The 20,885-nt window shown below is 53.1% G+C and overlaps 2 protein-coding genes across 2 annotated transcripts in view; both read left to right on the forward strand.

Annotated features, from left to right (window-relative positions):
• Positions 1–7,867: 7,867 nt before the first annotated feature.
• LOC147091599 (pleckstrin homology domain-containing family G member 6-like) overlaps positions 7,868–20,885 on the forward strand; it is a 201,505-nt gene continuing 188,487 nt past the window's right edge. Inside the window, exon 1 of the mRNA XM_085976827.1 lies at positions 7,868–9,344. Coding sequence (XP_085832953.1) covers positions 9,087–9,344 — 258 coding nt within the window. The 5' untranslated portion in view covers positions 7,868–9,086. The remainder of the gene's footprint in view (positions 9,345–20,885) is intronic.
• LOC147091600 (uncharacterized) lies at positions 14,648–19,710 on the forward strand (the record flags this gene model as incomplete). Its single annotated transcript, XM_085976453.1, has 9 exons — positions 14,648–15,069; positions 15,114–15,190; positions 16,158–16,289; positions 16,679–16,809; positions 17,099–17,490; positions 17,975–18,367; positions 18,415–18,591; positions 19,000–19,160; positions 19,622–19,710. Coding segments are annotated over 9 exons (1,974 nt in total), but the record flags the coding sequence as incomplete, so codon positions are not given.

Consider the following 20,885-nt stretch of genomic DNA (forward strand, 5'->3'; position numbering starts at 1 on the left):
ATAATTTTGGTCGCCTTACCTGAGGAAGGATATACTTGCCATAGAGGGAGTGCAACGAAGGTTCACCAGACTGGTTCCTGGGATGGCGGGACTATCGTATGAGAAGAGATTGAGTAGACTAGGCCTGTATTCTCTAGAGTTTAGAAGAATGAGAGGTGATCTCATTGAAACATACAAAATTATTACAGGGTTTGATAGGGTGGATGCTGGGAGGATGTTTCTCTTGGCTGGGGAGTCAAGAACCAGGGGCCACAGCCTCAGGATAAAGGGTCGGCCATTCAGGACTGAGATGAGAAGAAATTCCTTCACACAGAGGGTGGTGAATCTTTGGAATTCTCTACCCCAGAAGGCTGTAGAGACTCAGTCAATGGGTATATTCAAAACAGAAGTCGATAGATTTCCGACTAGTAAAGGCATCAAGGGATATGGCGATAGGGCCGGTGAATGGAGTTGAGGCAGAAGATCAGCCATGATGTGCTGCATTTGGACTTTCAGAAGGCTTTCGATAAGGTCCCGCATAAGAGATTAGCGTGTAAAGTTAAGGCACATGGGATTGGGGGTAAGGTACTGACTTGGATAGAGAATTGGTTGGCAGACAGGCAGCAAAGAGTTGGAATAAACGGGTCTTTTTCCGAGTGGCAGACAGTGACTAGTGGGGTACCGCAGTGATCGGTCCTAGGACCCCAGTTATTTACAATATATATTAAAGATCTAGACGAGGGAACTAGATGTAATATCTCCAAGTTTGCAGATGACACAAAGCTGGGTGGGCGTGTGTGCTGTGAGGAGGATGCCGAGAAACTCCAGTGTGATTTGGACAGGTTGGGTGATTGGGCAGAAGCATGGCAGATGCAGTATAATGTGGATAAATGCGAGGTTATCCACTTTGGTGGCAAAAACAGTAAGACAGATTATTATCTGAACGGCAATAGATTGGGAAAAGGGGATGTGCAACGAGACCTGGGTGTCCTTGTGCACCAGTCGCTGAAGGTAAGCATGCAGGTGCAGCAGGCAGTTAAGAAGGCAAATGGTATGTTGGCCTTCGTAGCGAGAGGATTCGAGTACAGGAGCAAGGATGTCTTGCTGCAGTTGTACAGGGCCTTGGTGAGACCACACCTTGAGTATTGTATGCAGTTTTGGTCGCCTTATCTGAGGAAGGATGTTCTTGCCATGGAGGGAGTGCAGCGAAGATTCACCAGACTTGTTAAGTATGTGTATTGTATTGAACAATTAACACAAAGACTTAAACGTATAACTCAAACAGGTCTTTACTGGTTGGAGGTAGGGACTGCACGTAGGTCTTTACTTCATGCCCACAGGCGGGAACTGAGGGGAGATCAGTACCCACAGTACTATTTATACCCCTATGGCCAGGAGTGGTACTACGGTATCACTACGCCCTACAAGTAGTGCAGTCCTGTCCATAGGTTCAAAGTAACACACATATTACATACACAACAAGACTGATACCTGGGATGGCAGGAATGACGTATGAAGAGAGATTGGGTCAGTTAAACTTACATTCACTAGAGTTTAGAAGAATGAGAGGGGATCTCATTGAAACTTATAAAATTCTAACAGGACTAGACAGACTAGATGCAGGAAGGATGTTCCCGATGGCGGGGGAGTCCAGAACCAGGGGTCACAGTCTAAGGATAAGGGGTAAGCCATTTAGGACTGAGATGAGGAGGAATTTCTTCACCCAGAGAGTGGTGAACCTGTGGAATTCTCTACCACAGAAGGCAGTTGAGGCCAATTCATTAAATATATTCAAGAAGGAGTTAGATATATTTCTTAAGGCTAAAGAGATCAAGGGATATGGGGAGAAGGCAGGGACAGGGTACTGAATTTGGATGATCAGCCATGATCTCATTGAATGGTGGAACAGGCTCGAGGGGCCGAATGGCCTACTCCTGCTCCTATCTTCTATGCTTCGATGAGACGGATAGAGAAGGAGAGAGACAGACAGACTGACAGATGGAGAGACAGGGATAGAGACACACTGGGCAAAAGAGGGGCGATCGAGGGAACACTTTTGGTATGGAGAGAGCACCCAGCCTGCTGTGAGTGAAGCTGCCGTGGGGAAAGAGTTAAACTAACATCGCTGGCCGTTTCACTCAATGGTGTAATAAAGACCATACTTTGAAGCTTTTTCTAAGTTTCTGAATTGGCAGTGGAGATAACGTAGCCGGACATGGAACCATAAGAGGCCTAAGAGGATGTAAGTTCTGATCTGGCAGGAAAGTAAAACAATGAAAGAGGCCTAGAGAGGCTGGGAAAGAGGGCAATGAACCAGAAGTATGAGACCCATTTGACATAAACAGAGGTCATAGGTGCAACAACAGCTAGACATATACTGTTCGAAACATAGAAGATAGGAGCAGGAGTAGGCCATTCGGCCCCTCGAGCCTGCTCCGCCATTCAATGAGATCATGGCTGATCATCCAAACTCAGTACCCTGTCCCTGCTTTCTCCCCATATCCCTTGATCCCTTTAGCATTAAGAAATATATCGAACTCCTTCTTGAATATATTTAATGAATTGGCCTCAACTGCCTTCTGTGGTAGAGAATTCCACAGGTTCACCACTCTCTGGGTGAAGAAATTCCTCCTCATCTCTGCCCTAAATGACTTACCCCTTATCCTTAGACTGTGACCCCTGGTTCTGGACTCCCCGACCATCGGGAACATCCTTCCTGCATCTAGTCTGTCCAGTCCTGTCAGAATTTTATAAGTTTCAATGAGATCCCCTCTCATTCTTCTAAACTCCAGCGAGTATAAGCCCAATCGACCCAATCTCTCCTCATACGTCATTCCTGCCATCCCAGGTATCAGTCTGGTGAACCTTCGCTGCACGCCCTCCATGGCAAGAACATCCTTCCTCAGATAATAAAGACAGTACTTTAACGTAACGTGGCCTAGGCAACCAATCAGTGAAGATGCATGCGGGCCAAGGTCCAATCAGATGGCAGGAATTAATTTTGACATGTGTAATGTAATGTACAAGAATGTAGTGTTTGCTCTACCAATTTGGCAAGGTCTGGCTAAGACTGTATCCCCACCCGTGCAATAAAGGCAACTTGACAATCGATCTAAAACCTTGTGTCGGGTGTTGGATTAAAATACTCCACAACAAAGCCTTTCACATTTATGGCTCTGTACATTGTCTAAATTAGGTGCAGTGTTTGACAGGGAAGTGTTCCGGCCTGAAGACTGAAGACTGAATTCCAATGTACACGCCCCTGAAATAGCTCCTCCCCGATCAGTCATCTGTGTTCAAAGGTGGTGGTGTGTCATCAACTAGTCTGTCAGGGCAAATCCCTGCATTTCCTTTCCTGTAATGGAGGTTCCGGTTAAAAGCTGATCTCTCCGGGGTAAGCTGTGACATTCCGCAAGTGGGAGAGTTTGTAGGTAAAACCCGACGGTGTAAAGGTAAGTACAATGTGTTTCTTTCACTGTAATATATATCCTGTCTATTCTCAGGGATAATGAGAGGCGTACGGGGACAGAGAGTGTAGAAGCAGAGCGGCTGGGGAATGTGAAGGGACACACTGGGGAACTGAGGTGTGTAGAGGCTTTAGGTACAGAGTAAAGCACCCTCTACACTGTCCCATCAAACACTCCCAGGGCAGGAACAGCACGGGTTAGATACAGAGTAAAGCTCCCTCTGCACTGTCCCATCAAACACTCCCAGGGCAGGTACAGCACAGGTTAAATACAGAGTAAAGCTCCCTCTGCACTGTCCCATCAAACACTCCCAGGGCAGGTACAGCATGGGTTAGATACAGAGTAAAGCTTCCTCTACACTGTCCCATCAAACACTCCCAGGGCAGGTACAGCATGGGTAAGATACAGAGTAAAGCTCCCTCTACACTGCCCCATCAAACATTCCCAGGGCAGGTACAGCATGGGTTAGATACAGAGTAAAAGTCCCTCTACACTGTCCCATCAAACACTCCCAGGGTAGGTACAGCATGGGTTAGATACAGAGTAAAGCTCCCTCTACACTGTCCCATCAAACACTCCCAGGGCAGGTACTGCACGGGTTAGGTACAGAGTAAAGCTCCCTCTACACTGTCCCATCAAACACTCCCAGGGCAGGTACAGCACAGGTTAGATACAGGGTAAAGTTCCCTCTACACTGCCCCATCAAACACTCCCAGGGCAGGTACTGCACGGGTTAGATACAGAGTAAAGCTCCCTCTAAACTGTCCCGTCAAACACTCCCAGGGCAGGTACCGCACGGGGTTAGATACAGAGTAAAGCTCCATCTACACTGTCCCGTCAAACACTCCCCCATCAAACACTCCCAGGGCAGGTGCAGCACGGGTTAGATACAGAGTAAAGCTCCCTCTACACTGTCCCATCAAACACTCCCAGGGCAGGTACAGCACGGGTTAGATACAGAGTAAAGCTCCCTCTACACTGCCCCATCAAACACTCCCAGGGCAGGTACAGCACGGGTTAGATACAGAGTAAAGCTCCCTCTACACTGTCCCATCAAACACTCCCAGGGCAGGTACAGCACGGGTTAGATACAGAGTAAATGTCCCTCTACACTGTCCCAGCAATCACTCCCAGTGCAGGTACTGCACGGGGTTAGATACGGAGTAAAGCTCCCTCTACACTGCCCCATCAAACACTCCCAGGGCAGGTACAGCACGGGTTAGCTACAGAGTAAAGCTCCCTCTACACTGCCCCATCAAACACTCCCAGGGCAGGTACAGCATGGGTTAGATACAGAGTAAAGCTCCCTCTACACTGTCCCATCAAACACTCCCGGGGCAGGTACAGCACGGGGTTAAATACAGAGTAAAGCTCCCTCTACACTGTCCCATCAAACACTCCCAGAGCAGGTGCAGCACGGGTTAGATACAGAGTAAAGCTCCCTCTACACTGTCCCATCAAACATTCCCAGGGCAGGTACAGCATGGGTTAGATACAGAGTAAAAGTCCCTCTACACTGTCCCATCAAACACTCCCAGGGTAGGTACAGCATGGGTTAGATACAGAGTAAAGCTCCCTCTACACTGTCCCATCAAACACTCCCAGGGCAGGTACTGCACGGGTTAGGTACAGAGTAAAGCTCCCTCTACACTGTCCCATCAAACACTCCCAGGGCAGGTACAGCACAGGTTAGATACAGGGTAAAGTTCCCTCTACACTGCCCCATCAAACACTCCCAGGGCAGGTACTGCACGGGTTAGATACAGAGTAAAGCTCCCTCTAAACTGTCCCGTCAAACACTCCCAGGGCAGGTACCGCACGGGGTTAGATACAGAGTAAAGCTCCATCTACACTGTCCCGTCAAACACTCCCCCATCAAACACTCCCAGGGCAGGTGCAGCACGGGTTAGATACAGAGTAAAGCTCCCTCTACACTGTCCCATCAAACACTCCCAAGGCAGGTGCAGCACGGGTTAGATACAGAGTAAAGCTCCCTCTACACTGCCCCATCAAACACTCCCAGGGCAGGTACAGCACGGGTTAGATACAGAGTAAAGCTCCCTCTACACTGTCCCATCAAACACTCCCAGGGCAGGTACAGCACGGGTTAGATACAGAGTAAATGTCCCTCTACACTGTCCCATCAATCACTCCCAGTGCAGGTACTGCACGGGGTTAGATACGGAGTAAAGCTCCCTCTACACTGCCCCATCAAACACTCCCAGGGCAGGTACAGCACGGGTTAGCTACAGAGTAAAGCTCCCTCTACACTGCCCCATCAAACACTCCCAGGGCAGGTACAGCATGGGTTAGATACAGAGTAAAGCTCCCTCTACACTGTCCCATCAAACACTCCCGGGGCAGGTACAGCACGGGGTTAAATACAGAGTAAAGCTCCCTCTACACTGTCCCATCAAACACTCCCAGAGCAGGTGCAGCACGGGTTAGATACAGAGTAAAGCTCCCTCTACACTGTCCCATCAAACACTCCCAGAGCAGGTGCAGCACGGGTTAGATACAGAGTAAAGCTCCCTCTACACTGCCCCATCAAACACTCCCAGGGCAGGTACAGCACGGGTTAGATACAGAGTAAAGCTCCCTCTACACTGTCCCATCAATCACTCCCAGGGCAGGTACAGCATGGGTTAGATACAGAGTAAAGCTCCCTCTACACTGTCCCATCAAACACTCCCAGGGCAGGTACAGCACGGGGTTAGATACAGAGTGAAGCTCCCTCTACACTGTCCCATCAAACACTCCCAGGGCAGGTACAGCACGGGTTAGATACAGAGTAAAGCTCCCTCTACACTGTCCCATCAAACACTCCCAGGGCAGGTACAGCACGGGTTAGATACAGAGTAAATGTCCCTCTACACTGTCCCATCAATCACTCCCAGTGCAGGTACTGCACGGGGTTAGATACGGAGTAAAGCTCCCTCTACACTGTCCCATCAAACACTCCCAGGGCAGGTACAGCACGGGTTAGCTACAGAGTAAAGCTCCCTCTACACTGTCCCATGAAACACTCCCAGGGCAGGTACAGCACGGGTTAGATACAGAGTAAAGCTCCATCTACACTGTCCCATCAAACACTCCCAGGACAGGTACAGCACAGGTTAGATACAGAGTAAAGCTCCCTCTACACTGTCCCATCAAACACTCCCAGGGCAGGTACAGCACGGGGTTAGATACAGAGTGAAGCTCCCTCTACACTGTCCCATCAAACACTCCCAGGGCAGGTACAGCACGGGTTAGATACAGAGTGAAGCTCCCTCTACACTGTCCCATCAAACACTCCCAGGGCAGGTACAGCACGGGTTAGATACGGAGTAAAGCTCCCTGTACACTGTCCCATCAAACACTCCCAGGGCAGGTACAGCACGGGTTAGATTCAGTATAAAGATTCTCCCTGCATCTACCCTTTAAGAATTTTGCATGTTTCAATTTTGTACTACCACGGTGGTAGGCCAGATCACCAACAACGATGAGTCAGCCTACAGGGAGGAGGTCCAGCATCTCGTGAAGTGGTGCGCCGATAACAACCTGGCCCTTAACATCAAGAAAACCAAAGAAATCATTGTGGACTTCAGGAAGTCTAAAGGCGGAAGTCACACCCCCATCCACATCAATGGGGCTGTGGTGGAAAGGGTGGACAGCTTTAAGTTCCTCGGAGTCCACGTCACGGAAGACCTCTCCTGGTCCCTCAATACCTCCTCTCTGGTGAAGAAGGCCCAGCAGCACCTATATTTCCTAAGGAGGCTGAAGGGATGTAACCTGTCACCCCTGATCCTCTCTAACTTTTACCGCTGCACAATAGAGAGCATCCTGACGAATTGTATCACAGTATGGTATGGCAGCTGTAGCTACTATGACCGGAAAGTCCTGCAGCGGGCAGTCAAAACTGCCCAACGCATTACCGGCACCCGGCTACCGACCATAGAGCACATATACCAGAAACGCTGTTTACGGAGGTCACGGACCATCATCAAAGACCCTACCCACCCCAGCCACAGTCTGTTTGCCCTCCTGACATCTGGGAGACGCTACAGATGCATTCGCACCCGTACGACCAGATTTAGGAACAGCTTCTTTCCCAGGGCTGTCATCCTACTGAACTCCACAAATAAACTCTAAAGCCTGCACATCTGCCAATGCACTTTATTATGGTTATGTTTATGTTAATGTATTACAAGCCAAATGTATGTTGAATGTTTAAATGTCTTAATCTAAATGTACACTCTCGGGAGCCGCAAGCCTACATTTCGTTGTACTGCACTTGTGCACTAACAATGACATTAAAGTTGATTCTGATTCTGATTATGATCACCTTTCATTCTTCTAAACTCTGGAGAATATAGGCCTAGTCTACTCAATGTTTTTTAAAATTTTTTTTTTACTGACCACAGATTTTAATTAGTTCAAACCAACAACTCAACCAGTCAACCATCTAACCATCCGGCCAACAACTCAACTAACCAACGAACTAACTTACCAACTTACCTACCAATCAACAAACCAGCCAACTAACCAATCAAGTAACTAACTAACCAACCAACCAATCAACGACCTAACCAACTAACCATTCAACCAACCAACCAGCTAACTAACCAACTAACCAATCGGCCAACCAATCAACAACTCAACCAACCACGCATTAAACTAACCAACTATACAAGCTGCCAACAACTCAACCGAGCAACCAACCAACCAAATAACCAACCAAGGACCTTTGGGATAAGCCCACCAATGAGAAGGAGGCCGCCATTTGTTTGACCTCCAAGCACTTCAGGGGACCACCAGAAGTGGGGCCAACCCCCTCCGAGTGTCCTGGTCTCACCATTGGCCAGCTTTGGCCCCCGGTGATACAGACCGAGGGAAGGACCTGCAAAGTATCTCCAACTGGGATCCGGCTGAAGACTTGCGCGACCTGGTTCCATCACCGATCTCCTGGAGCTGACCGTCCTGGTTCCATCACCGATCTCCTGGAGCTGACCGTCCTGGTTCCATCACCGATCTCCTGGAGCTGACCGTTCTGGTTCCATCACCGATCTCCTGGAGCTGACCATTCTGGTTCCATCACCGATCTCCTGGAGCTGACCGTTCTGGTTCCATCACCGATCTCCTGGAGCTGACCGTTCTGGTTCCATCACCGATCTCCTGGAGCTGACCGTTCTGGTTCCATCACCGATCTCCTGGAGCTGACCATTCTGGTTCCATCACCGATCTCCTGGAGCTGACCGTTCTGGTTCCATCACCGATCTCCTGGAGCTGACCGTCCTGGTTCCATCACCGATCTCCTGGAGCTGACCGTCCTGGTTCCATCACCGATCTCCTGGAGCTGACCGTCCTGGTTCCATCACCGATCTCCTAGACCTGACCGTTCTGGTTCCATCACCGATCTCCTGGAGCTGACCGTCCTGGTTCCATCACCGATCTCCTGGAACTGACCGTCCTGGTTCCATCACCGATCTCCTGGAGCTGACCGTCCTGGTTCCATCACCGATCTCCTGGAGCTGACCGTCCTGGTTCCATCACCGATCTCCTGGAACTGAAAGTCCATGTTCCTTGTGAAATGCCCAATCGAAGGTGAACGGCGAAGATTTCAAAACCGCCCCCTGTTCCTCCTTCTCCCCCTCCACGATGTCGCGATTCACTGTGAGGGCATGGAATGTACCACAAGTCCCGACGAGCCCACAGCCCTTGGATGGTCTCAAGGACCCTGAGGACTTCGGCTTGTCGGACTCTGAAGTCTTGGACCCGGGTCCCCTCGGGCTGGTGGCAGCCAGGATCCAGCTCTTTGACAGGAGGGAACGGACCTGGTCCCACAGCGACAATCCCCAACTGCTCGTCAATGGAACCACCGCAAAGGGCAAGGGAAGCAGGACTCTGGGCTACCAGGTAGGAACCTCATGTCCAACTGCGCCTTGTTTATCTTCATCGCTTGAAAGAAAGAAAGAAAGAAAGAGGGATAGAAAGAAAGACGGATAGAAAGAAAGGTAGAGGGATAGAAAGATAGAAAGAGGGATAGAAAGAAAGATAGGGGGATAGAAAGATAGAAAGAGGGATAGAAAGAAAGATAGAGGGATAGAAAGATAGAAAGAGGGATAGAAAGAAAGAAAGAAAGAGGGATAGAAAGAGGGATAGAAAGAAAGAGGGATAGAAAGAGGGATAGAAAGAAAGAGGGATAGAAAGATGGAAAGAAAGAGGGAGAGATAGAAAGTAAGGAAGAAAGAAAGAAAGAAAGATAGAAAGAGCGACAGAAAGAAACAATGCAGTGCTCCCTCAGTACTGCCCCTCCGACAGTGCAGCGCTCCCTCAGTACTGCCCCTCTGACAGTGCGGCGCTCTCTCAGTACTGCCCCTCCAACAGTGCAGCGTTCCCTCAGTACTGCCCCTCAGACAGTGCAGCGCTCCCTCAGTACTGCCCCTCTGACAGTGCAGCGCTCCCTCAGTACCGTCCCTCTGACAGTGCAGCGCTCCCTCAGTACCGCCCCTCTGACAGTGCAGCGCTCCCTCAGTACTGCCCCTCCGACAGTGCAGCCCTCCCTCAGTACTGCCCCTCTGACAGTGCAGCGCTCCCTCAGTACTGCCCCTCCGACAGTGCAGCGCTCCCTCAGTACTGACCCTCCGACAGTACGGCACTCCCTCAGTACTGCCCCTCCGACAGTGCAGCACTCCCTCAGTATAACCCCTCCGACAGTGTGGCGCTGCCTCAGTACTGCCCTTCCAACAGTGCAGCACTCCCTCAGTACTGCACATTCGATAGTGCAGCGCTCCCTCAGTACTGCCCATCCGACAGTGCAGCACTCCCTCAGTACTGACCCTCCGACAGTACGGCACTCCCTCAGTACTGCCCCTCTGACAGTGCAGCGCTCCCTCAGTACTGCCCTTCCAACAGTGCAGCACTCCCTCAGTACTGCACATTCGATAGTGCAGCGCTCCCTCAGTACTGCCCATCCGACAGTGCAGCCCTCGCTCAGTACTGCCCCTCCGACAGTGCAGCGCTCTCTCAGTACTGCCCCTCTGACAGTGCAGTGCTCTCTCAGTACTGCCCCTCCGACAGTGCGGTGCTCCCTCCGTACTGCCCCTCCGACAGTGCAGCGCTCCCTCAGTACTGTCCCTCCGACAGTGCAGCGCTCCCTCAGTACTGCCCCTCCGACAGTGCAGCACTCCTCAGTACTGCCCTCTGACAGGGCAGCGCGCCCTCAATACTGCCCCTCCGACAGTGCAGCGCTCCCTCAGTTCTTCCCCCTCCAACAGTGCAGCACTCCCTCAGTACTGTCCCTCCGACAGTGCAGTGCTCCCTCAGTACTGCCCCTCCGACGGTGCAGCGCTCCCTTAGTACTGCCTCTCCGACAGTGCGGTGCTCCCTCAGTACTGCCCCTCCAACAGTGCAGCCCTCTCTCAGTACTGCCTCTCCGACAGTGCGGCACTCCCTCAGCACTGACCCTCCGACAGTGCAGCACTCCCTCAGTACTGACCCTCCGACAGTGCAGCCCTCCCTCAGTACTGACCCTCCGACAGTGCAGCACTCCCTCAGTACTGCCCCTCAAACAGTGTAGCGCTCCCTCAGTACTTCGCGGGTAGTGTCGGCCTGGGATTCTGGGGCTCAGGTCTCTGGAGTGGGACTCGAACCCTAAACCATCTGACCCGGAGGCGAGAGTGTCGCTACGCACTGAGCCACAGACGATAGCAAACTCACTGCCTCATCAGAGAGCGAAGTGGCCTTCATCACCTCTGTGCATACGGAATGCTTGCCTTTATTAGCCGTGGCATAGAATACAAGAGCAGGGGGGTTATGCCTCAACTGTATAAAACACTAGTTAGGCCTCAGCTAGAGTACTGCGTGCAGTTCTGGTCACCACATTACAGGAAAGATGTGATTGCACCAGAGAGGGTACAGAGGAGATTTACAAGGATGTTGCCGGGAGTAGAGAACCTTAGCTATGAGGAAAGAAACATAGAAACACAGAAGATAGGAGCAGGAGTAGGCCATTCGGCCCCTCGAGCCTGCTCCGCCATTCAATGAGATCATGGCTGATCATCCAAATTCAGTACCCTGTCCTTGCCTTCTCCCCATACCCCTTGATCCCTTTAGCCTTAAGAAATATATCCAACTCCTTCTTGAATATATTTAATGAATTGGCCTCCACTGCCTTCTGTGGTAGAGAATTCCACAGGTTCACCACTCTCTGGGTGAAGAAATTCCTCCTCATCTCTGTCCTAAATGGCTTACCCCTTATCCTTAGACTGTGACCCCTGGTTCTGGACTCCCCCGCCATTGGGAACATCCTTCCTGCATCTAGTCTGTCTAGTCCTGTTAGAATTTTATAAGTTTCAATGAGATCCCCTCTCATTCTTCTAAACTCCAGCGAGTATAAGCCCAATCGACCCAATCTCTCCTCATACGTCATTCCTGCCATCCCAGGTATCAGTCTGGTGAATCTTCGCTGCACTCCCTCCATGGCAAGAACATCCTTCCTCAGGTAAGGCGACCAAAACTGAACACAATACTCAAAGTGTGGTCTCACCAAGGCCCTGTACAACTGCAGCAAGACATCCTTGTTCCTGCACTCAAACCCTCTCGCTATGAAGGCCAACACACCATTTGCCTTCTTAACCACCTGCTGCACCTGCATGCTTACCTTCAGAACGCATGCAGGGCGGAACTAGGCCAATACCCATTAATAATCACTATCCAAAAAAGAGCCACCAAATTTTGGAATCACCTACAAATGAGCAACCCCCAATGCTATCACTACGACGCCCTGAAATGCCAAGAGCTGACCATAAAGAAGAATACCCTCAGTCAACTAGTCCTGGGACTCAATAAAGTAACTAATAACAATACTAACAATAACCAGTCCCAGGACAGTGACAGGGTAACACAAAGAATTCGACCCAACACAATCGTCGCTCAGCAAAAGGAAAAATATCTGTCATATTGGGCAGAAACAACAAAAACCCAAAACAAACTCAATTGCTACTTGGCCCTAAACAGACAATACAACATAGCTGATTACCTGACCATGGTAAAGGATAACAAACTGAGAAGAACCTTGACAAGGTACAGACTTAGCGAACATAGCCTAGCGATCGAAAAAGGCAGACACAGGCAGACCAGGCTGCCAAGAGAAGACAGGATATGCTCTCACTGCAGTCAGGGAGTAGTTGAGACAGAGATGCACTTCCTCACAGCCTGTGGAAAATATCAGGGCATCAGAGAGAATTTCTATCAAAAATTCTCACAAATATGCCCTGAATTCAGAAATCTGAATGACAACCAAAAACTCCCATTCCTACTGGGGGAGGAGAGAAGCTGTGTAACACAGGCGGCACACTATGTTACAGCTTGCCATGAACAGAGGGACAACCAGTAAACTAAGACAAGAGTATGTATAAACAAGGCGAATGTATATTTATAAACTCAGGGATATACCTGTTTATACACTGTATGAATGGAACCGCGTTTATGTGTTCAACCATAAATGTATTTTGATGCTTTGGCAACATAAGATGTACCTTATCATGCCAATAAAGCGATTTGTATTGTATTGTATTGTATTGACTGGTGCACAAGGACACCCAGGTCTCGTTGCACTCCCCCTTCTCCCAATCTATTGCCGTTCAGATAATAATCTGCCTTCCTGTGTTGACTGGATAGGCTGGGCCTGTTTTCCTTGGAACGGAGGAGGTTGAGGGGAGACCTTATTGAGGTGTATAAAATTATGAGGGGCATCGATAAAGTGGATAGAAAGGACCTATTTCCCTTAGCAGAGGGGTCAAAAACCAGGGGGCACAGATTTACAATAATTGGGGGAAGGTTTAGAGGGGATTTGAGGGGAAATGTCTTCACCCAGAGGATTGTGGGGGTCTGGAACTCACTGCCTGAAAGGGTGGTAGAGGCAGGAACCCTAACCACATTTAAAAAGTACTTGGATGTACACTTGGGATGCTCGAACCTGCAGGGCTACGGGCCAAGAGCTGGGAAGTGGGATTAGGCTGGATAGCTCTTTGTCGGCCGGCGCGGACACGATGGGCCGAAATGGCCTCCTTCCGTGCTGTCACTTTCTATGATTCTATCCGGCGGGGGATGGGACGTGACCACCGCGTCCCCAGAGGGCGAGAGATCAGTGTCTGAAACACTGACCTCACCCCTTAACCTGCAGCATCTCCGACCTCCTGTCTTTGGAAGCCATTGACTTGTCGCAGACTGGGGTGTGTGCCAGGCTGGCTTGTGGTGCTGGACTTGACACACCTGTTCTGAGCTTATCACTGCTCTGTGGGTGTGCATGTTTTCAGGACTGCGTGACTGAGATTCTGCTAACTGCTGCAGTGTCACGCCATACAGGGCCAACCCAACAGGTTTCCCACACACAACGTAGGTTCCGGTTTAGCAAAAACACTGGTGTAAATAGTCATGGACTCGAGCCGCATAATCCAGGCCGACACACCCGGTGCCAGGAGTGAGGGAGCGCAGCACTGTCAGAGCGGCCCTCTTTTGGATGTGGAGTCATGAATTGGGACTAATCACACCCCCCAAAATGTGGGACTCCTCACCCCACAAACTGTGGGACTCCTCACCACCCAAACTGTGGGACTCCTCACCCCCGAAACTATGGGGACTCCTCACACCCCAAACTGTGGAACTGCTCACACCCACAAACTGTGGGGACTCCTCACCCCCCAAACTGTGGGACTCCTCACCTCCCAAACTGTGGAACTCCTCACCCCCGAAACTGTGGAACTGCTCACACCCACAAAATGTGGGGATTCCTCACCCCCCAAACTGTGGGGGATCCCTCCCTCCCCAAACTCTGGGGACACCTCAACCCCCAAACTGTGGGACTCCTCACCCCGCAAATTGTGGGGACTCCTCACCCCCCAAAATGTGGGACTCCTCACCCCCCAAACTGTGGGGACTCCTCACCCCCCAAACTGTGGGACTCCTCACCCCCCAAACTGTGGGGACTCCTCACCCCCCAAACTGTGGGACTCCTCACCCCCCCAAACTGTGGGACTCCTCACCCCCCAAACTGTGGGGATTCCTCGCCCCCAAACTGTGGGACTCCTCACCCCCCAAACTGTGGGACTCCTCACCCCCCCAAACTGTGGGACTCCTCACCCCCCAAACTGTGGGGACTCCTCACCCCCCAAACTGTGGGACTCCTCACCCTGCAAATTGTGGGGACTCCTCACCCCCCAAACTGTGGGGACTCCTCACCCCCCAAACTGTGGGGACTCCTCACCCCCCAAACTGTGGGACTCCTCACCCCCCAAACTGTAGGGACTCCTCACCCCCCAAACTGTGGGGACTCCTCACCCCCCAAACTGTGGGGACTCCTCACCCACCAAAGTGTGGGGACTCCTCACCCCCCAAACTGTGGGGACTCCTCACCCCCCAAACTTTGGGGACTCCTCACCCACCAAAGTGTGGGGACTCCTCACCCCCCAAACTGTGGGGACTCCTCACCCCCCAAACTTTGGGGACTCCTCACCCCCCAAACTGTGTGGACTCCTCACCCCCCAAACTGTGGGGACTCCTCACCCCCCAAAGTGTGGGGTCTCCTCACCCCCCAAACTGTGGGGACTCCTCACCCCCCAAAGTGTGGGGACTCCTCACCCTCCAAACTGTGGGAATCCTCACCCCCCAAACTGTGGGACCCCTCACCCCCAAACTGTGGGGACTCCTCACCCCCCAAACTGTGGGGACTCCTCACCCTCCAAACTGTGCGGATACCTCACCTCCCAAACTGTGGGGACTCCTCACCCCCCAAACTGTGCGGATACCTCACCTCCCAAACTGTGGGGACTCCTCACCCCGCAAACTGTGGGGACTCCTCACCCCCCAAACTGTAGGGACTTCTCACCCACCAAAGTGTGGGGACTCCTCACCCCCCAAACTGTGGGGACTCCTCACCCCCCAAACTGTGGGACTCCTCACCCCCAAACTGTGGGGATTCCTCACCCCCAAAAAGGTGGGACTCCTCACCCTCCAAACTGTGGGAATCCTCACCCTCCAAACTGTGGGACTCCTCACCCCCCAAACTGTGGGACTCCTCACCCCCAAACTGTGGGGATTCCTCACCCCCAAAAAGGTGGGACTCCTCACCCTCCAAACTGTGGGACTCCTCACCCTCCAAACTGTGGGACTCCTCACCCCCCAAACTGTGGGACTCCTCACCCCCAAACTGTGGGGATTCCTCACCCCCAAAAAGGTGGGACTCCTCACCCTCCAAACTGTGGGACTCCTCACCCTCCAAACTGTGGGAATCCTCACCCTCCAAACTGTGGGACTCCTCACCCCCAAACTGTGGGGCTCCTCACCCCCCAAACTGTGGGTCTCCTCACCCCCCAAACTGTGGGACTCCTCACCCCCAAACTGTGGGACTCCTCACCTCCCAAACTGTGGGGACTCCTCACCCTCCAAACTGTGGGAATCCTCACCCTCCAAACTGTGGGACTCCTCACCCCCAAACTGTGGGTCTCCTCACCCCCCAAACTGTGGGACTCCTCACCCCCAAACTGTGGGACTCCTCACCTCCCAAACTGTGGGGACTCCTCACACCCTAAACTGTGGGACTCCTCACCTCCCAAACTGTGGGGACTCCTCACACCCCCAAACTGTGGGGACTCCTCACCTCCCAAACTGTGGGACTCCTCACCCCCCAAACTGTGGGACCCCTCACCCCCCAAACTGTGGGACTCCTCACCCCCCCAAATTGTGTGGACTCCTCACCTCCCCAAACTGTGGGGACTCCTCACCCCCCCAAAATTGTGGGGACTCCCCACCCCCAACCTGTGGGGACTCCTCACCCCCCAATCTGCGGGGACTCCTCACCTCCGAATCTGTGGGGACTCCTCACCCCCCAAACAGTGGGGACTCCTCACCCCCCAAACTGTGGAATTCCTCACCACCCAAACTGTGGGACTCCTCACCACCCAAACTGTGGGGACTCCTCACCCCCCCCAAACTGTGAGACTCCTCACCCCCAAACTGTGGGGTCTCCTCGCCCCCCAAACAATGGGACTGCTGACCTCCAAACTGTGGGACTCCTCACCCCCCAAACATTGGGGACTCCTCACCCCCCAAACTGTGGGGACTCCTCACCCCACAAAGTGTGGGGACTCCTCACCTCCCAAACGGTGGGGACAACTCACCCCCCAAATTGAGGGTCTCCTCGCCCCCCAAACTGTGGGACTCTTCAACCCCCAAACAGTGGGGCCTCCCCACCCCTAAACTGTGGGGATTCCTCACCTCCCAAACTGTGGGACTCCTCACCCCCCAAACTGTGGGGACTCCTCTCCCCCCAAACTGTGGTGACTCCTCACCCCCCAAACTGTGGGGACTCCTCACCCCCCAAACTGTGGGACTCCTCACCCCCCAAACTGTGGGTCTCCTCACCCCAAACTGTGGGACTCCTCTACCCCCAAACTGTGGGGACTCCTAACTCCCCAAACTGTGGGGACTCCTCACTCCCCCAAACTGTGGGACTCCTCACTCCCCCAAACTGTGGGACTCCTCACTCCCCCAAACTGTGGGACTCCTCACCCCACAAACTGTGGGACTCCTCACCCCCCAAACTGTGGGGACTCCTCACCCCCCAAACTGTGGGGCTCCTCACCCCCCAAACTGTGGGGACTCCTCACCTCCCAAACTGTGGGGACTCCTCACCCCCCAAACTGTGGGGACTCCTCACCCCCCAAACTGTGGGACTCCTCACCCCAAACTGTGGGACTCCTCACCCCCCAAACTGTGGGGACTCCTCACCCCCCAAACTGTGGGGACTCCTCATCCCCCAAACTGTGGGGACTCCTCACCCCCCAAACTGTGGGGACTCCTCACCCCCCCAAACTGTGGGACTCCTCACCCCAAACTGTGGGACTCCTCACCCCCCAAACTGTGGGGACTCCTCACCCCCCAAACTGTGGGGACTCCTCATCCCCCAAACTGTGGGGCCTCCTCACCCCCCAAACTGTGGGACTCCTCACCCCGCAAGCTGTGGTGATTCCTCACCCCCCAAACTGTGGGGATTCCTCACCCCCCAAACTGTGGGACTCCTCACCCCCAAACTGTGGGGACTCCTCACCCCCCAAACTGTGAGACCCCTCACCCCCCAAACTGTGGGACTCCTCACCCCCCAAACTGTGGAAATCCTCAAACCCCAAACTCTGGGGACTCCTCACCCCACAAACTTTGGAACTCCTTACCCTCCAAATTGTGAGGACTCCACACCCCCCCCGCAAACTGTGGGGACTCCTCAAACCCCAAAATGTGGGACTCCTCACCCCCCGCACTGTGGGACTCCTCACCCCCCAAACTGTGGGACTCCTCAACCCCCAAACTGTGGGACTCCTCACCTCCCAAACTGTGGGACTCCTCACCCCCCAAACTGTGGGACTCCTCAACCCCCAAACTGTGGGGACTCCTCACCCCCCACACTGTGGGACTCATCACCTCCCAAACTGTGGGACTCCTCTCCCCCCAAACTGTGGGACTCCTCACCCCCCAAACTGTGGGACTCCTTACCCCCAAACTGTGGGGACTCCTCACCCCCCAAACTGTGGGACTCCTCACCCCCCCCAAACTGTGGGGACTCCTCAACCCCCCAAACTGTGGGACTCCTCACCCCCAAACTGTGGGACTCCTCACCCCCCAAACTGTGGGACTCCTCACCCCCCAAACTGTGGGACTCCTCACCCCCCAAACTGTGGGACTCCTCACCCCCCAAACTGTGGGGACTCCTCACCCCCCAAACTGTGGGGACTCCTCACACCCCAAACTGTGGGACTCCTCACCCCACAAACTGTGGGACTCCTCACACCCCAAACTGTGGGGTCTCCTCACCCCCCAAACTGTGGGACTCCTCACCCCCCAAACTGTGGGGACTCCTCACCCCCCAAACTGTGGGGACACCTCACCCCCAAACTGTGGGACTCCTCACCCCCCAAACTGTGGGGACTCCTCACCCCCCAAACTGTGGGGACTCCCCACCCCACAAACTGTGGGACTCCTCACCCCCCAAACTGTGGGGACTCCTCAAACCCCCAAACTGTGGGACTCCTCACCCCCCAAACTGTGGGACTCCTCACCCCCCAAACTGTGGGGACTCCTCACCCCCCAAACTGTGGGGGCTCCTCACCCCCCAAACTGTGGGACTCCTCACCCCCCAAACTGTGGGACTCCTCACCCCCCAAACTGTGGGACTCCTCACCCCCCAAACTGTGGGGACTCCTCAACACCCAAACTGTGGGGACTCCTCTCCCCCCAAACTGTGGGACTCCTCACCCCCCAAACTGTGGGACTCCTCACCCCCCAAACTGTGGGACTTCTTACCCCCAAACTGTGGGGACTCCTCACACCCCAAACTGTGGGACTCCTCACCCCCCAAACTGTGGGACTCCTCACCCCACAAACTGTGGGACTCCTCACCCCCCAAACTGTGGGACTCCTCACCCCCCAAACTGTGGGGACTCCTCACCCCCCAAACTGTGGGACTCCTCACCCCCCAAACTGTGGGGACTCCTCACCCCACAAACTGTGGGACTCCTCACCCCCCAAACTGTGGGGACTCCTCACCCCCCAAACTGTGGGACTCCTCACCCTCCAAACTGTGGGGACTCCTCACCCCCCCAAACTGTGGGACTCCTCACCCCCCAAACTGTGGGGACTCCTCACCCCCGCAAACTGTGGGGACTCCTCACCCCACAAACTGTGGGACTCCTCATCACCCAAACTGTGGGACTCCTCACCCCCAAACTGTGGGGACTCCCCACCCCACAAACTGTGGGGATTCCTCACCCCCCAAACTGTGGGACTCCTCATCTCCCCCAAACTGTGGGACTCCTCACCCCCCAAACTGTGGGACTCCTCACCCCGCAAACTGTGGGACTCCTCACCCCCCCAAACTGTTGGACTCCTCATCACCCAAACTGTGAGACTCCTCACCCCCCAAACTGTGGGACTCCTCACCCCCCAAACTGTGGGACTCATCACCCCCCAAACTGTGGGACTCCTCACCCCACAAATTGTGGGACTGCTCACCCACCAAACTATGAGACTCCTCACCCCCCCAAACTGTGGGACTCCTCACCCCCCAAATTGCGGGACTCCTCACCCCCCAAACTGTGGGACTCCTCACCCCCCAAACTGCGGGACTCCCCCATTACCAACAGCTTCCTGGACTGAACAACACCTCGATACTCCCCATTTCACGCCCTACTCTGATCCTATGCAATTTGCAAATAACTCCCATGTCACGTAATAGCAAAAGAGACTTATGACTCACTCTTTAGTTTCATAACACACAGTTCACCAAACACACTCCCTCACGTTTCACGCATTGGTATGGGTGTGGTCGACATCTTGAGTACAGAATGTTCAGACAACAACGAAACATTTACATTTTACCTGCCCAGTGTAAGTATCTGATAACTCTCAGGGTAGGTACAGCACGGGTTAGACGCAGAGTAAAGCTCCCTCTACACTGTCCCATTAAACACTCCCAGGGCAGGTACAGCACGGGTTAGATGCAGAGTAAAGCTCCCTCTACACTGTCCCATCAAACACTCCCAGGGCAGGTACAGCATGGGTTAGATACAGAGTAAAGCTCCCTCTACACTGTCCCATCAAACACTCCCAGGACAGGTACAGCTCGGGTTAGATACAGAGTAAAGCTCCCTCTACACTGTCCCATCAAACACTCCCAGGGCAGGTACAGCACTGGTTAGATACAGAGTAAAGCTCCCTCTACACTGTCCCATCAAACACTCCCAGGGCAGGTACAGCACGGGTTAGATACAGAGTAAAGCTCCCTCTACACTGTCCCATTAAACACTCCCAGGGCAGGTACAGCACGGGTTAGATACAGAGTAAAGCTCCCTCTACACTGTCCCATTAAACACTCCCAGGGCAGGTACAGCACGGGTTAGATACAGAGTAAAGCTCCCTCTACACTGTCCCATCAAACACTCCCAGGGCAGGTACAGCACGGGTTAGACACAGAGTAAAGCTCCCTCTACAGTGCCCCATCAAACACTCCCAGGGCAGGTGCAGCACGGGTTAGATACAGAATAAAGCTTCCTCTACACTGTCCCATCAAACACTCCCAGGGCAGGTACAGCATGGGTTAGATACAGAGTAAAGCTCCCTCAACACTGTCCCATCAAACACTCCCAGGGCAGGTACAGCACGGGTTAGATAGAGAGTAAAGCTCCCTCTACAGTGCCCCATCAAACACTCCCAGGGCAGGTACAGCACAAGTTACATACAGAGTAAAGCTCCCTCTACACTGTCCCATCAAACACTCCCAGGGCAGGTACAGCACAGGTTAGATACAGAGTAAAGCTCCCTCTACACTGTCCCATCAAACACTCCCAGGGCAGGTACAGCACGGGTTAGACACAGAGTAAAGCTCCCTCTACAGTGCCCCATCAAACA

This window comes from Somniosus microcephalus, unplaced genomic scaffold (genome assembly GCF_052327205.1).
Source record: "Somniosus microcephalus isolate GS21.2 unplaced genomic scaffold, FLI_Smic_1.0 unresolved_chr3, whole genome shotgun sequence".
Taxonomy (NCBI): Eukaryota; Metazoa; Chordata; class Chondrichthyes; order Squaliformes; family Somniosidae; genus Somniosus; species Somniosus microcephalus.